The 17,986-nt window shown below is 30.4% G+C and overlaps 1 protein-coding gene across 5 annotated transcripts in view; it reads right to left on the reverse strand.

Moving 5' to 3' along the window:
* LOC139528137 (two pore channel protein 1-like) overlaps positions 1-17,986 on the reverse strand; it is a 28,537-nt gene that overhangs the window by 8,372 nt on the left and 2,179 nt on the right. For all 5 annotated transcript variants that reach the window (XM_071323980.1, XM_071323977.1, XM_071323979.1 and 2 more), the window contains exons 3-19: positions 17,591-17,704; positions 17,063-17,193; positions 15,829-15,917; positions 15,080-15,114; positions 13,158-13,216; positions 12,072-12,171; positions 10,478-10,594; positions 9,783-9,846; positions 9,410-9,519; positions 8,941-9,007; positions 7,812-7,856; positions 7,236-7,292; positions 6,679-6,756; positions 5,769-5,841; positions 2,272-2,376; positions 1,607-1,678; positions 850-939 (exon numbers count right to left, since the gene is read on the reverse strand). In XM_071323980.1, coding sequence (XP_071180081.1) covers positions 850-939; positions 1,607-1,678; positions 2,272-2,376; positions 5,769-5,841; positions 6,679-6,756; positions 7,236-7,292; positions 7,812-7,856; positions 8,941-9,007; positions 9,410-9,519; positions 9,783-9,846; positions 10,478-10,594; positions 12,072-12,171; positions 13,158-13,216; positions 15,080-15,114; positions 15,829-15,917; positions 17,063-17,193; positions 17,591-17,704 — 1,406 coding nt within the window. The remainder of the gene's footprint in view (positions 1-849; positions 940-1,606; positions 1,679-2,271; positions 2,377-5,768; positions 5,842-6,678; positions 6,757-7,235; positions 7,293-7,811; positions 7,857-8,940; positions 9,008-9,409; positions 9,520-9,782; positions 9,847-10,477; positions 10,595-12,071; positions 12,172-13,157; positions 13,217-15,079; positions 15,115-15,828; positions 15,918-17,062; positions 17,194-17,590; positions 17,705-17,986) is intronic.

Below are 17,986 nucleotides of genomic sequence, written 5' to 3' on the forward strand. Positions count from 1 at the left end.
ACACAAAATAGATGTGGTCAAAGATCTTAAAGATATATTGCACAATACTGTGCTATCGTGCAATATTATTCAATTAAAGATTGCTTCTTGAAACTTTTCAAAAAATATAAAATTTCAGAAATTTTGCAGAAACAAATATGAACCCCCCCCATAAAAGAATCTCCCAATCTTTTAACACCCCTTTTGAAGACATTACCCCCAACCTCAATACCAGCCTTCCTTTTGAGGTATGATACCCTGTACTAACATTTTAGAGAGATCCATACACTTAAACTCAAGTTATTGTCTGGAAACTAGAAAAATGCTTGTATTTTGCCCCTTTTTTGTCCCTATTTCCTGCATGTTCTGAGCAATTACCCCCAAACTTAATCCCAGCTTTCCCCTTGGGATATGGAAGCTTGCGGTACAATTTTAGAAAGATCCATACACTTAAACACAAGTTATTGTCTTGAAACTACAAAAATGCTTGTTTTTGGCCCTTTCTGGTCCTTATTTCTAAACTAACCCGGAAATCAATCCCAACCTTCCTTTAATGATTAAATCTTCTTGTGAAATTTCAAAGAGATCCATTCACTTAAACTGAAGTTATTGTCTGGAAAAGACAAATGTATCTTAGGATGGCAACAACGCAGATGCAGACTATGATGAAATCATAGCATTAAAAGAACCCCAAAAATGTGGTCTAATAAAAAACAGATAAGGGATAGCTGTTTAAAGTCCATTGGCAAAAAATGCAGAAAAAGTATACAATTTTCATGACATTGTCAATTTATATTGCACAAAAAAAACAACCTTAAAAATAAAACAGCAAAGGTTAGAAACACATTCTACAATACATTATAGACTTACTTGCAGCAGTTACGTAGATTTGTGTGTAGAAACATCTCCATTCCAATGATGGCAAAGAAATAATACACTAGAATTATCACAATGGCAAGACTGAAAGAAAAACACATCAATATTTAAGCTGGGTCGGATAGAAATCGACCTTATACAAATGAATATTAATACATCTGTCAACTTATATTTTTGGGTTTAAAAAATCTATATGTAAAGTCTGTAACTGTTTAAAAATTAGTTGATATGAGAACCCTACACAATGGACCAAAATTCATCTATTATTTCGTATTTGAATGTTTGAAAATCCATCACAGATTTATTCATGCCATGTATTTGTGCCCTTGCAAAAGGTCAATTTCCACCAACACAGCTCATTTGTTAAACACCAGAACAAAGTTTGAAAAGTTAAATAATTGGTTTGAATATGTGTATGTGCAAGTATAAATTTTACTACATCTACTTGAGATCTAATTATTATCTTAGGGGGCTTATAATAACTTGCTTATAATCGGTCAATGATGTAAAGGAATATTTGATAATAGTTTGATAGGACCTTTTCAAATGAACAACCTTATCATGCTATTGTTAAATAATGTAGTTCTGGATCTGAAAGTATGAAGAGGAGCAAAAAGATTTTTCTAATTTGAATTTCACCTATTATATAAAGGGGATATATTTTATCGAGATCAATAAGAGATAAGAATAGAGGAAATAGTTTCAAATAAGAGCTAATAGGTAGGAAGTGAAAAAACATCCAACTGTATACCTTATTAATCTGGTAAATAAAACAAACAAAGTACCAAGTACATCTCTGTATCTTTCCTTTACTTTAAATAATCTATAAACAAAATCAAATCATTTACCTACATTAATGAATAAACAGTGTGTATGTATTTCTATTTCTTGTAATGTTTTGAATAAAATGGAGAATGGAAATGGGGAATCTGTCAAAGAGACAACAACCTGACCAGAGGCAATTTTTTTATGAAGGAGGTAAAAGGTACTTTTATGTCATTGACAAATTACTGTACACACAACTAAGCAATTTTTGTGAATGTTTTACTGCACAGCAAATGATGATGCAATATGAAATCTTCATGAATTTTTGTGGCAAATATAGAAGAATTATTGACTTTTGATGAGGTTGATACAATTATTTATCAGCCCTTGGAAACAGACCAATGTATTTGGCTTTTCAGGCTTGTACAGTTTTGTCGCGTTTTCCTTACAACCTTACATACATTTAAATTTGTTGTAAATCATAACTTTGTGTAACATTTTAATTGAATGACAGAAAATAAATCAGGTTTTAATTATGTATCAATGAAGACATCTATATTCTTATCATCATGCATGTTAATCAAAACGGCTGATGATAATGAACCAAAATGTGAGAAAGTTTGTAAGTGTATATGTTTTGTTTGAGCTAACCTCAACAGTTTGAATGGTCTCAGGACTATAATGAAATAAAATGAGTCATCAAAAAATTCTCCCAGAAGTCCTATCACAGATGTGCCTGTTACCACAAAATCAAATCTGAAAATACAAAATTATAGGAGTTATGAAAAATACAAGGCTCTGTGATTAAGACAGTTCTTTGAATTATAATGGTTTCCAGGGGTTGACACTAACTTTTGTAGGCACTAGCCCGCAGGGCTAGTAAAAATTATATTCAACTAGCCCTGTTCTGTGTCATGTAGCCCGGTGAGTGGGCCATTGTGAGTGGGCCATTGTGAGTGGGCCATTGGCCCACGAGTGAGCTGGCCGTAGGCCAGCGAACTTGCTAGGGGGGTCTTGGGGCATGCCCCCCCAGAAATTTTTTGAAATTTAGATGCAAAATCCTGCATTCTCAGGCATTCTGAGGCCTTTTAAGAAGATGTTTTCAGTTTGAAAAATAACTATTTCATACTTGTTTATATCTTCAGAAAAAAAAAATTAAAAAAAAATTAACACCAAAGAAATCTAACGGCAGGAATTTGTCAAAACTTGCATTTTTACTGTTAATGAATTGATGATATATCTTAAATATTTATTGTGTTGACATTTTTAGTCAAACATTAACATTTGTATATTCCAGACCTACTTTTAAAAAAAAAATAGTTCCTAGATTAAAGATATTTACCACAAAACCTGGAACACGTTTAGAGGGTGGTTTAATGACTGACACCACATTCAATTTACAAATAATCCTGCAACATCAAATTAATTAATGACAATGTTGTACTGAACAGAACAATAGACCAACCACAAAGAAAGTGACAATCTACATTTACATCAAAACAAATATCATATGTGTGTTAATGTAGGATTAAATAGTGTCCCCCATGAAATGATGTCCCATGGACATTTTGTCTACTTCTGTGTAAAAGTGTCCCTTAAAAATATATATTTTATTTGGACCTTTGATGGATATTTTTTCACAGTGAAATCATATCCAAATTGCATTAAAAGTCTTGTCTAATACCAAATAATTTAATTTACAAAAAATAATAAGACTAGATAGACATTTGTTTTTAAATATACAGTAGGAATCAGTGAATTGTTTTAACATTTTTTTTATTGTCATTTTTTAACAAGAGGTCTCATTAACCCCAAGATTGCATCCACTCTCGTTATGGCATAGGTACAATACCTGTTTCAGTTTGTCTTTATGAGAATAACAAGTTTTAATGTTTTCTCCTGTGTTTTTTTTTTTGTCAACATGTATATAAAACATTTCATTGTTTTTAATTTCAAATTGCTTCGGTTGGCCTTTCTTCTAAATGATCTTCTTTCATTATTATAATATCAAACTCTGGAGGGTATTGACCATCACACAAAAAGTCATATAGCTGTTTATATTCACTACTTTCCATTTTTGTTTACATCTCTGTTGTCCTGATTTAAATTTCAATTAAAAAATGTGATATTCTGTCCCGTGAACAAAATTTCACAGATGAATGTCATGGATTGCGAAATATAGTTCAAGACACAATTTCATGGGACACTTTTTTGGCTTACAAAAAACTCATCAACTAAAATAATCAAATTAAAATAAACAATGTTTTTGTTTAATTTTATTTACATAAATAAGTTGACTTGTCCCCTATTTTACTTTTGGTTTCCGATGCCGAGTCTTCATGTTCCAACTGATTTGTCTCATGACGAGTTTTAACCCTGTTCTCGTTAATGCATTATGACATGCATACATCACGGTACGTGCAATGGACGCTTTCTGATACCAATGGCTTAGTCTTGTTATCATCATCACCCCTCAGCTCTCAAAAAGAAGCTAATCAGGCCACAGACCACAATTTATTCCTCTATCAGTTCTTTATAACCTTTTGCATCATTAAAAAAATTGCACCATGCACTTTTGTCAAATTTTTTGTGTGTGCAATGTATAGTCCTAGTCCAAATATATATCCAAAATTCAGAAAAATTGACGCAATCACTTTTACAAATTTAGCCAATACACATCCCTACCCCTATTGACAAGTCAAGAGATGTTCCGAAAACTGTAAATATTACCTTTTTGCACTTGGCCTAATCACTCATTCCATATCAAAATCAGTTAAAATACAACATCCAAAAATTTATTTCACCTCTCTTCTTTCATTTCCACCAAAAAAATCTAAGAAATGAGTGAGGAAGGGAAAGAAAAAAAAATAAGGAAAAATACACTCTAATTAAAAGGAACTATATTCGTGGACAACGAAAAGCGGGGTCATTAATTGTGGTCTTGGGCCATCACATTTAATATTATTACCGGAAATTTACTTTCGTTTCAGTCCATTGCAAAAGTAATGATAAATCCCGAGCAATATGAAAAGAATTATGACGACATGACAAACGCTATTTGGACAAAGACAGAGAAGATCGAAAAGTTTTCATCACCACGTGTACCTTCGGAGTAAAGGAAAATTTCAACAGGGAACCTTTCAATGCTCTATTTTAAGAACGAAAGGACATTTCCAATTTAAACTATTTACGCGACGACTATGTATTAGATAAGGCTAAACTATGCACACGATTTATCAGAATCTCTGATGTGATTAATAATAAAATATAATAAAACCAAAATGTATATGCAGTATAATTAATGTTTATTTCAAAACGGGTTATCTTGAAACGTGGTGCATTCTTACTTTATGGGCCGAGTAATCTTAGGCCGAGTTGACTGTATATAACGACTGGTTTACGGTAGAAATTTTACACTCCAGTATCTGTATCTGTATGTAAATAAAGAGGTCGTGGAACCAGTGTAGACAATATTCGACGAAGTTGTCAGATTTGACCGGCGTTTGGACTGTACTTTACCGAAAGTACAACAGATTAATGTTCAATGACAAATAAATTTACTAGCCCCTCGGACTACCGCGCCACGGACATTTACTAGCCCGACACAAAAGTTACTAGTCTCGGGCTAGCGGGCTAGCGTTAGTGTCGAACCCTGGTTTCCTATACAAATTGAGACTTGGTTGTAGAGTTGTCTCATTGGCACTCATAAAGGTATACCACATATTCTAATAAACAGGGTCAAAACTAGAAAATAGCTCTCAAGAAAGGCATATTTATAAATTGTATTTCACACCGTTTACTTGCCTGCAGATAGTGGTTTTCTGAGGGTTCTGTATTTCTTTTGACAATCAAAACTGTTGTCAACAATGTTGAAACAAAAGTTAGCCAGTGCAATTTGAAAAAAAAATTGTTTTATTTTGCATTTTCTACTTTATCATTCTTTAAATTCAATGACATATTAAGACAAATACAGAATTTAAATATATCGACAACAGCAATAATAAATCCAAAAAGTATCCACTTGTGTTCTTTCATCACTTTTTGGCTGAAATCTAAGATCAAATATATTTTTTAATTTATTGTCCATTTACAATCCAGATGAAAATATTCAACCACACTCTGGAGAACAATATAAGTGTATGACTTACAAATCCCAGCCACTGGTGAAATAAACTGCTGGTCCCTTTCCTAAAATCTTCAATATTGCTTCTACTATATATACTGAAAACAAATAAAAATTAATAATGCTTTAATATTTATCCATTTTATCTGACTGCTATTATGAAATTCAATGGCCATAACAAAAAAAAAATCTTTACAAAACTGCTTAATACAGACTCTGAGCTCAATTTTTTTTTTATAGTAATCAATTATAATAATAGTTTGTTATTTTGGTTAACCATTATTTGTAGAAACAATCATACCTTGTGCTCGATTTTCATATGATGAAGACATTATCTTTCAATCAGTCTAATTGAGGTCTAGAGCCAGCATGTCAGTAACTGCTAGTAGTCCTTTGTTATTTTTATGTGTCATTGTCATTTTGCTTAGTTTGTTTTTTAAACTGAGTTTTACTGTACCTATTGCTGTGTGTTTGTTTTTTCTACATTAGCTAGAGGTATAGGGCAGAGTTGAGCTCAAAAAACATATATAACACTGCTATATTTTTACACCTCTCCAAAGTCAGGAGCCTCTGGCTTTTGTTAATCTTGTATGATTTTAGTGCATTTATATGCTTTGGAGTTTAGTATGCCTCTGTGAGCAGGATTTTTTCTTTGTTTTGAAGACCCATTGGTGGCCTTCAGGTGTTTGGTCGGGATGTTGTTTCTTTGACGGATTCCCCATTGCCATTCTCAATTTTACTAAAAGTAATTTTTTTTATCTTACTTCTTTTCTCTTGTTGTTACACATGTAAGCTAATTCTTGGTATATAATTTTACAATAAAAAAGCTCTGGGTTTATTATTGTTGTCTAGTAAATTTTAATAAAAACATGACCCTTCTGATTTCAACTTCAGGATAATTTGACTTGTCAACATTTACTGATACATATACTTACTACAAACATACACTGTTGAAGCAACAGAGGCCCAGTTCTCCCTGTCTGTTATCTTATGTCTATCTGCTTCTATTGTCACTGTAATAAAATAGATTTTAGAGGTTGGTTTTCTCTTTCAAATTGTTAGACATTTGTTATGCCACTGCTTGTTTTTTAGTTATTGCTCATAGCATAAATTCAGCCTTTTATTTTCTTATTTGAATTGGTTTGAAGTTGTCTTGACAGGAGATTTTTTTTGTTTATTTGTCTTATATAAATCAGACTGAAAGTTTTCCTATTTAAATTGCCTTATATTTTGTCTTGCTAGCGCACTTAGAAGCTTACAACAGAGTATAGATGTTACTCAATACAGGGACTATATAGCTGATTGCATCCTCTGGTTGGTTCAAGTTCATTATTTTTCTTAATCCCATTTTTAAGTTGGATTAGATTAATATCTTTAAAAATTCAAATTTCAAAGAACTTTACATGCATTTCAGCTTCATGAGTCGGTTTATTGTCAAAAAAAGTGTTTTCCCGACTCACATATCAACACTCATACAAACAATGATACCTACCTGAAATCTGTATAGTTTCTACCAAAATAATCAGGAAGTTGCTAGCTATTGCAAAATCTAAAAGAGGAATACATATGTATTTTAAAATAGATAACTTGCATCAACATCAAAAGTTAGAAAGTGATCACAAAAATCTAAATTTACATTTTTACTTATTCAATATTTTATTCACTACTGGATAAACAATGTTATAAATCTATCATTTGTTTTATCATAATTCCAGTATCATTTTCCTGCACTTTATCAAATTTTAATACAGATGTATAAATGTCAATTAATTTTTTTCCATGATTCAAAGTTTTCTTTTTTTTAAATCTAAAAATGACACCAAATATAATAACAGTTTAAAAAAAAATAATTAACAATTCAATGGTACCCCATTACATCACAGGGTCTTTTTAAAATGGCATCAGATCACAAGGTCTTTCATAAAGAAATAAATAAAAGCTTGATTTTTTAACATTTTTAAAAGTCGCATGTACATTTAAATGAGATCTCAGATCCATAGGACCACCCACTAGACCCCAAAGGTTGATGGCTGGATTTGACCTTGTTGAATCTATACAAAACACTTACAAATAAATCTTTTAAACCATTTCCATTTTACAAAACTGTGTATACCTGTAATAAATAGTCAAATTAAATGTTTTTACATTGATCTTCAAAAGTATTCATGTTGGTACTTTCTCCTTACAATGCTCTATATATAGGTACTGTAAATTCAGAAATTATTGTGAGTTTTTTTTTTAACGCATATAATGAGTCTGGATTGGAATTGTAATAATAAGAACTCCCATTCTAATAACTGAAACATAGATTTGTATGCAGTTTTTTTTTAAATCGCAAAAAATATACTTGCATTTTTGTTGATTCTTGCAATAATAGATTCAATCAGTCATTTTAAGAAATTTACAATTTAAATTTTGTCAGTGAGTGATGGTGAGTGTGTGTTTAAAATGTTCTAAAAAATCAAAGAATTCAATATACGATAATTTCAAGAGAAACAGAAGGGAAATGTGTAAAAAAGTGTTTACAGTCAATCTATTCATTTGTGTCTTCCCTTCTCATCAATCTCAGTAAGATTTGTTGGGGGGTTTTCCACACTATAAAAACAAAATGAATGATGTGAGGGAATGTCACTCTAGTCAACCCCATTGGGGATTGACGGCTTGAAGCCGTCTTCCCCAAAAACAATGGGTAGTATATATATAGGGGTCTCATTGGGGGGTTCCGATCCCGGATCTTGCTTACTGTTTTGTCAGATTCCCCCATCCCGCTTACACTATGTACGTAAGCAATTCTCATTTTTTTGTCATTTCCCAGATCCCGCTAGACCTCATTTCCCGTTTTCATGACACAATAATTTGACTTTCACGTGTCACGCTTACAAAAAATCGGCAATCCCGCATCACGCTTAGACCCCAATGAGACCCAGTATATAGAAATAAAACCATGTGGGTATGTATGTAGAAATAAAACAATGGTGCTATAAAGAATGTGTAATATGTTTATAAAATAAGACAATGTCTTGTATGTTGATAAAGTAACAATGTGTAATACACCATTTAAAATAAAGCAATGACATTTATATAATATGCTATCAAAATATTCTATGAATGCAGCTGTTGACCAAAGAAAGTACTTTGAGATACTTGGCAATTATCTGTTGAGCTCAAAAAGATTTAAAACACACACAAATACTTACATCTAAAAATTCTGTTGAAAGGATATTTGAAATGTGATGACCAGATAATGTTTTCATCCGATTTTAACTGAAAAAGAATATACACTTTCAAAGATTCATATTTCTGTTTTGATGGGAAAGTGACTTTGTAGTCAATCAAAACATAGTTTTCTTTGTTCTCCTAATGTGAGAACATGCAATAAAATATTTAACAAAATTAGACACAATAATAGCACAAAATATTCAGATGTTTTTGTTTGTTTGTGTTTGGTTGCTGTATCATTCATGTTTATCTCACGTTGTAAATACTGACGAAATGTTGGTGTGCATTTAGATTTTTATGCCAACCTTTATGTGAAAAAGATAGTATTACAGTTGAAATAATAATAACATAAAAAAGATAGTATTACAGTTGAAATAATAATAACATGAAAAAGATAGTATTACAGTTGAAATAATAATAACAAAGTGTATGATCTATCTTACTTACCATCCACTGCAAGTCAATTGCTTCATATATCTTATGAAATTCTTCCAAAGATAATTTTCCTGATGTACTCATGTTTAACATCTTAAAAACTAGATAACCATCTCTTCTACCTGTCAATACAAAGGAAAAGATAAGCAAAGACCAAGAGGCCTAGGCTACTAAAATTTGGACCAGGCCACTGAACTTATGCTGAAAATTCAATCATGGTTATTTCATCAGCAATAAGATTACAAAATGTAAAACAATTCAGAAAAGAAAATTAACAGCCTGACTCATAGCACATTTGAGATGTCAGATATAAACAATCAACTTTACTTTTATATTCCATTCATTTAGAATACAATAATTAAAATGTTCATTATATTTTACTTACTTTTCTTTGGTCTTAGATGTTTCATCATACCAAGAAAATGTTTTAATTTTATAGACTTGTTATCCTGCAACAAAAAAACATCAATATCAAAGTCTGGATTCTTTACAATAATTCTTTTCTGGATATTATACATGTATATATATTTCCATCACTAATTAATTTTCTGTAGAAACAAATGGGTACATTTTTGCCAAAAAACTGATAACTATTAATTTTTTTTAAGAATACAATTTTTTTGAGGATGGAGGTAAATTCAATTTTCTTGGACATTTGATTTTGTGGTTTTGCCAAAATCTGAATACATGCAGAAAACATTTTTTATTTCTTTAAACATTTTAATTTGTGGTTTACATTTACCCACAATAAAATCCACAAAAAGTTAGCATCTTATAAATAATTATTCCCCAGTCACAAATATCTCTGGTAGTAAGACTTCTAGATTGGATTATTTTTTGTGTTTAATGCCACTTTTAGCACTATTTCTTATAACATGTCTGCCAGTTTTGTATGATTGATGAAGACTGAGAGAACCATTACCTTAGAAAAGATAACTAACAATCCTAGTCAATTAGGATTGTAGTAAAACATGCATGCCACATGTGGGATTTGAAAATCACAAACTGATTCTTGACAGGATACTGATGAGTTACTAATACCACTTGGCAACTGAGGCCCGGTTATAATTTTGGACTTACCTCCTTAGTAACCAGTAATCTGAAGGCATGTTGACAACCAAGTCGCTTGTGAAAAAATAGCTTCTTTACTTTTGTCTTTTCCAAATTTGAAAATGTATCATATACTACGGCAAGAAACTAAAAAACAAAAATATACATAAATGTACTTTTATTGAAATGTGTACATTATTTCTAATCAATATCCCCTTTTCTTTCCCTTTTCCTTTATTGTATGTAGGCACATATAACAGGTATGACATTTTCACCCTAAAATGCATTGGTGTGTTTGAAGAATGTCATAATAAAATAATAATTTTTGTTTCAAAAGTTCAATATTGTTCAAAGTTACAATATTATGCTTTTGTGCTTGATACAAAATTTGCTTATGTTAAGGTAGCACAATACAAAGATTTTTTTACTTCCAATCTCTAACCTTTGAAATGCTGTAACTTTCTTATGAATGCATAGAAAATAATAAAAGAGGTATATATAGATAGATAAAAGATTAATCTTTTAAATGAATGCAATATTTTTATTATGCAATCATTATGTAATCAATTATTATGTAATTAGTGGCAAAATCTGGGTAAGTTCACTTGAATGAATTTAGCTCAATCACCTCTTTAACTATACAGAAAATTTTAACGGAATCTTAATCAACACATTATGGGCTTCAAAAGGGTGTCTCAGATTGTCTCTATGGTATTCCATTCTCTCATAAATTCCTAGTTAGTGTAAACATCCTAACCACATAAAAGAAGATAATGTTCAATTAGGTGTAAAATTTGTTCTATACATTCTATCTGAAATCTGAGACACCCTTTTGTAGATAATGGCCATAGGAACAACATATAATGAAATCAACCCTCTAGGGATACCTATGCAGAAGCTAATTTCATTTGAAAGAGGATTTTTGGTGAAAAATATTTTAGACACAAATAACATTATAATTGGTTACATAATTGTTGCATAATACTAACATTGCATTTATTTGAAAGCGTAATCTGTTAGCTATCCAAAACTACCAATTTTATAAATTTTCAAGCATTATTAAGAAAGTTACAGCATTTTAAAACTTGGGAATTGGAGTTATAAAATCTTTGTATTGTGCTACCTTAACTCCTTACACCACAATAAAATTTCAAAAAGAAGCATTTTATTCTGAATTAAAATAAATGTTTACTAAAGTCAATTTCAGTAAAATTGATAATTATCTACGCCCTACTTTTTTCTTCTTATAATAAAATACTATTGAAATTCTTGTTATAACACCCAATTTTTGTATTCAAAGATTTATATTATTATTATTTTAATTAATTTTATTCAGATTAGTATTCATCTTTGTACTATTTTGACAACATTATTTAAATGAATGTGGAAGGATAGGAAAGAGTTGGGTTTTTTTAAAATGATATATGGCAGGTGTCATTTATGGTAATGTGCCTATAAGTTGTTGGAAAAATTGCCAATTAAAGTAACTTTGTTGTTGGGAAATTTTTGTAATCCCTTCTACACACCAACATCCATTTTTATGGAAGAGTATTCTAGTGCCAATATGTTAACCATGGAAGATTGAAAAATTGTGTAAATTATCTCCCCATGTTGTATAACTCACCAGATTCATTATAAAATAAAGTTCTAGAGACAGGTATATAATGTAGAAAATACTGTAGTATCTGGAACTGGCATAGGCTGGCATCATTACATCTGGATAACTGAAGAAAAAAAATAGTAGTACATGTACAAAGATTACCAGATAGCTATTTTCATTAAAACTTAATGGTTATCTGTGGTAAAAAATCAAACACATTGTTGTGTTTAGCTAGGCCCTTGAACAGAAATAACGGGGTCTGACAGATTAAAAACAAGTTCAAGGGTTAAAAATCATCAGTGTTAAGCTGCTAACCTATTATGAAGTCATTTTATTAAGTAGTATTTGAGAAAGTATGAGGAAAATATTTGTTGGTAGGACTAAGTCTTTGAAGCTTTAGTTTACAAAATAATCACATTTAAATGTGTAACATCATTAGGTAATATGTCGGATATATAAGAGAAAAATAGAACAATGGTGATCCACCATCAAGAACGCTTATTAACTTCCTGCAAAAACATTGCTAAATAAAAATGAAAACAATAGACAACTTTCGAGTTCGATGCATTTCCGTCAAAAACTCTGATTTTAGTGAACGTCATTTGTGCGTTTAGGGGCGTCGTCACTTCCATTCCAATGTTGAGCGAGTGGTTGGAAAACTATAATTCTATATTGTACGAATTATTCGGCAAATTGAATTCTCAAAATTGACAATCAGCATTGCTGTCATAAGGGAATTGTCATTAAGTACCTACAGAACAACCATTATTTCTAGTTTATCCTGCACAATGACGATCACTAAGACGCTTGATGAACGTAAATAGTGCAGGGATACAGGCGACCCCCTCTATCTGGTAAATGACGTCATAAAGGCGCGTATAATTGACGAGTTTTTTCCGGTGACGGATGAACTCGAAAGTGGTCTATTACAAGCATCCTTTGTTTAGTATAATGTATAAGTATGTATTGTATTATCATAGGAGATTTTTTTTGCACTTAGTTCGATACTTGAGAACTATTTTTAAAGTAATTGTCTTGGACTACTATTCTAAAATACTAAACAATTCAAAACTTTTAACTGCCATACTTTTCTATCTCTAACAAACTTACTTTGCTGTAGTCAAAAGAACAAACAGACTTATAAAACTGTCTTGAAGTGTGGCAAAATACTGAAATAGAAAATAACAAACAATTTCGTCATTTGACATAAACTGAATAAAGATTTTAAATCAATATTACCATTGCATTTCATGTTTTTTTTCTGATATTAAATTTGATATATTCTTTATCTGAAAAGGTTCATTGAAATTTGGCAAAAATACCAAATATTAATTATTTTGCTCAATGTGTACAAGTAATTATTTTAAATTTGACAATTTGTATTTTAATTGTAGATACAAAGCCCTGCTCATGTGTGATGACATGTATTTTCCTAGAGTAGTGAAGATTTACAAAACATGTTAAATGAATTTGATGATTATTGTGAAAAATGGCAACTCAAAATAAATGTTAACAAGACAAAAGTTCTTATTTTCTCCAAAGGGAGACAACCCAAAATTATTAGATTTGTTATACAGAATAGAGAATTAGAAATTGTAACTGAGTATAAATACCTCGGTATATTTTTTGCCAGAAGTGTTTTTTTTTTTAAAGACATGTTTGATAAGATAGTTTTACCAATTCTTCTTTATGGTTAGGAAATTTGGGGATTTGAAAATTTTGATTTGATAGAACGTGCACATTTAAAATTTTGTAAGCTTGTTCTACATTGTTCTACATTTAAGACAGAGTATACCTAGCTGTATTGTTTATGCAGAATTGGGTAGATATCCTGTAATTGTTAATGCCGAAGTTCGTATGGATAGTTTCTTATGTAGATTACTATGTGGTATAGAAAGTAAAATTTCATGTCTTTTATATAAACTATTGTATATTAATTTTCATAACTATGGTCTTAACTGTAAATGGATATCATTTGTAAAAACTGTTTTTGATACCTGTGGAATGTCAAATATCTGGTTGAACCAAATGTTAGATAAATGGGTAATTAAAAGCATTGAGTTGAAACTTAAAGACCAGTTTTTGCAGAATTGCCTAAGCGAAATTAACACTACTCCTAAACACTTATGTTATAGAATTTTTAAAACTGATATTAAATTAGAAAGCTATTTTTCCAAATTGTCAATATATAATCAATTTATATTGTGTAAATTTAGATTTGGAAGTCACTGATTACCTATCGAGACGAGAAGGTGGAATAACATATCAAGAAATGATAGGTTGTGCCATCTTTGCAAATCAAGAGATGTAGGTGATGAATATCATTATGTTATGCCATGTAATGCTCTAAATCAAGAAAGAAAGATGTTGTTACCATACTATTGTACTCTTTGTCAAAATATTTATTAATATCAACAATTGATGAGCTCTAATAATTATATTGTTCTTGAAAAACTTTGTAGATTTATAAAAATTATAAATGTGAGGGTCACTCCTTCTGGTTAGTTTGTAATTTAATGTTTATGTTTGTATTGTTCACATGTGCTTCAATATTTAATGTAATTGTTTATATATTCTCTGTAGCTATGTAATTTGTAGTTTTTTTGAGAAATAAAATTCATTCATATTTTTAATGAATAACTCTACCAAATTAAACCAAATTGGTCTATACAATTAAAATGAACAGAAATACTTGAATACCTATATACATAAAAGTGTCAGGCAAAGTTGACCTTATAGTGATTTGGCTATTTATTTTATATCCTTTTTGTTTATATAGGTCTACAAACATTTTTTTTTTTTAATTCGAGCGTCACTGATAGTCTTTTGTAGATGAAACTCGTGTCTGGTCTGGGGCAAATACAAAATTTCAATCCTGGTATCTATGATGAGTTTATATACACCCTTGGCTTGTAAATTTTCGCCTTTGAGCTTACCTGAAGATAATAAATCCAGAAAAAAAGCTTTGAACGTTTGAAATTTATACTAGTAACTTGTTGTTTTTATATTTTATAACAAATATTCATACTTACTGCATCCCCATGAATCCCAGAAAATAAATAAAACCCTACAATTAAACCATGTGTATATAATATTAACATTAACATTGATTTTCATATCATTAATTAAAAGAATGAATAATATTTTATTTATTTCATATTATAATGGTTTCCAGTTTTTTTCGTTACTGTACAAAGCAATATGTAAGATTTCTTTTTTTAAGACTTTTAATTATGTTTTTACAGTAAAATTTTCTGGAAGTGTATTGACTGATTTCATTGTCCAAAATGATAGGCGCTATAAATCTGTACAATACAGCAACACATTAACTTTTATCTTATTTCTAGCTGTCATCCTAATTTACCTAAAACCATTACCTCACAGGCTCTAGTTAACTTTAAGTTAATATTTGATACATAAACGTCCATGCTATGAAATGTACATGCAAGAATTATGATTCTATCTATAAAAATTAACTGAAAATTGGAAATGTTATTAGTTTATACCACATATACATTGAATTTTCTTGTCTAAATTTGACCTATTTACATACTTCAGCTTCAAAACTTCATTTGGTCTCTGGCAAAATGTTGTCTCATTGGCAATAATACCACATCTTAATTTGATCTTCAATTGTTTGTTCATTGCTTTTATGTTGTTTTTGCTTCTGTAATACTGTCTCAGTTTGAAATTTCAATCAGGTGATGTTTTTCACTCTCAATAAGATAATAAAAGTTTTAGGGTTCAATAGGCTTACTTATAGATGTAATATAGAGCTTACCTAATATAGAAAATATCAACATGAAAAACAATAACAACAACAACATGTCTATAATAGGTGGCATGGACTGTAAAATCTGTCGGAATGTTCTGAAATAAATACAAAACAAAACAATTTCAGCTTTTAAATGTAGAAAATAAACTCATCATAGATACCAGGACTAAATTTTGCATATACGCTAGACGCGGATTTCGTCTACAAAAGACTCATCAGTGACGCTCGAATCCAAAAAAGTTTAAAAGGCCAAATAAAGTACGAAGTTGAAGAGCATTAAAGACAAAAATTCCCAAAAATTCTGCCAAATACAGCTAATATACACATGACAAAAGGTAAAACAGGTGGTAAAGCCTTATTCAACATATTTTGACATGAATGTTACAAAGTTTGGTTCCATTTAGACTGGTAGTTTCAAAGGAGATCTTGGCAAATGTTAACAGACACATGTGATTAAAATAGCCCATTTGGGCCATGTGAGCTAATAATATTAGACACAAACTGTAAATTCTGTTGGAATATTTTAAAATATTAAATAATAAAAGCTCTAGATTGAAACGAAAATCCTTGAACTTTATTTATAAAACACTTAGCTAGTACATAATTTTAGTTCAGTTAAAATTTAATTGGAATTTTGAAAATAAGGATAAAATTTAATCAATATTTATTTTAACTGGTTGCTTCCTGTCACTCAGAGAAACTAAAGTAATTTAAATTCTCAAGTGTTTGTTTAAGAGGGAAATTATAAACACTTAAGATTGATGTGAACTCTTTAAAATAACTGTTCTTTAGGAAGATCTAGAAGGAAAAGAAAACTCTATTTTAATCCATTTCCATAATTATGTTTGAATCTGTGAAACAGTGAAATATAAATGCATTCTTAAAAACAAGTTATATGATTGTAATAAAATTGAGAATGGAAATGGGGAATGTGTCAAAGAGACAACAACCCGACCAAATAAAAAACAACAGCAGAGGGTCACCAACAGGTCTTCAATGTAGTGAGAAGTCAGTTTGTGTCTAAAACCTGAACTCTGATTGATGTAAAACTTAAATTTACACAATGTGTCAAACCAGTGAACCATGAAATATGGGTACCTTGACCATAATAGAGTATTGTTCTCCCCAAAATTCCATAGCACACAATATTATACTGCTGTATATTCAATGACCCCTCTATCAGCATGATTACAAATAATCGCTTCAACAATATGGTAAAATTTAATATTAACAAACATACCTTCTGACCCCTCTGCAGTAGTATGTATCTATGAGAAACAATGGCCTCAGTGATCTTGTGACTCTAAAATGGTTATGCTGTCGTATTATCACAACTATAGTCTCTATAAATACGATGATCAAAGTACAACTCTGAAAAATAATTTTATTACTAACTTTCAGTTAAATTTGCACTATCATTAAAACAAGAATGTGTCCATATTACACAGATGCCCCACTCGCATTATCCTTTTCTATGTTCAGTGGACCTTGAAATTTTGCATCAATCTTACTTTAATTTTGCATTAAAATTAGAAAGATCATATCATAGGGTACAGGTATACTTAGTTTCAAGTTGATTGGACTTCAACTTCTTTAAAAACTACGTATATCTTGACCAAAAACTTTAACCTGAAGCAGGACAAACAAACGAAAGGAGTAACAAACGAACAGACGCACACACAGAAAAACTGGGGCATAAAAATAATCATTTGTCTATAAATAAGTATTTCTATTGATACAAAAAAAAATCATTAATTAATCTACATACCTTTATAAGAGTTCTTTTATGTTTGATGAATGTTCTGAATCCTAGCCACTTCATGCGTATTCCTAATTCTAACGCTAATATCAAAAGCCCAAACAATTCCAGTGATCCATGAACCTGTAAAATACATCTAATACAAGAACACATTTTATACCTGACTTAACTGTACATTTTCCAGGAGCCATAATCTATGTTATTGTTGGACAAAGGTATTTCATAAATTAAATTGAGAAAACTAATAAATGGCTTTATATATACATGTATGTTTATGCTTGCTTTCTGCTTATTCAGTCTGATTTTCATGATTCTGTCATGATTTGAATTATTTATGGTTAAAAGTTGATATCTGACCACTTACAATATTTTTTTAAAGAATAAGACTAGCACATCTTACAAAGG

This window comes from Mytilus edulis, chromosome 6, assembly GCF_963676685.1.
Source record: "Mytilus edulis chromosome 6, xbMytEdul2.2, whole genome shotgun sequence".
Lineage (NCBI taxonomy): Eukaryota > Metazoa > Mollusca > Bivalvia > Mytilida > Mytilidae > Mytilus > Mytilus edulis.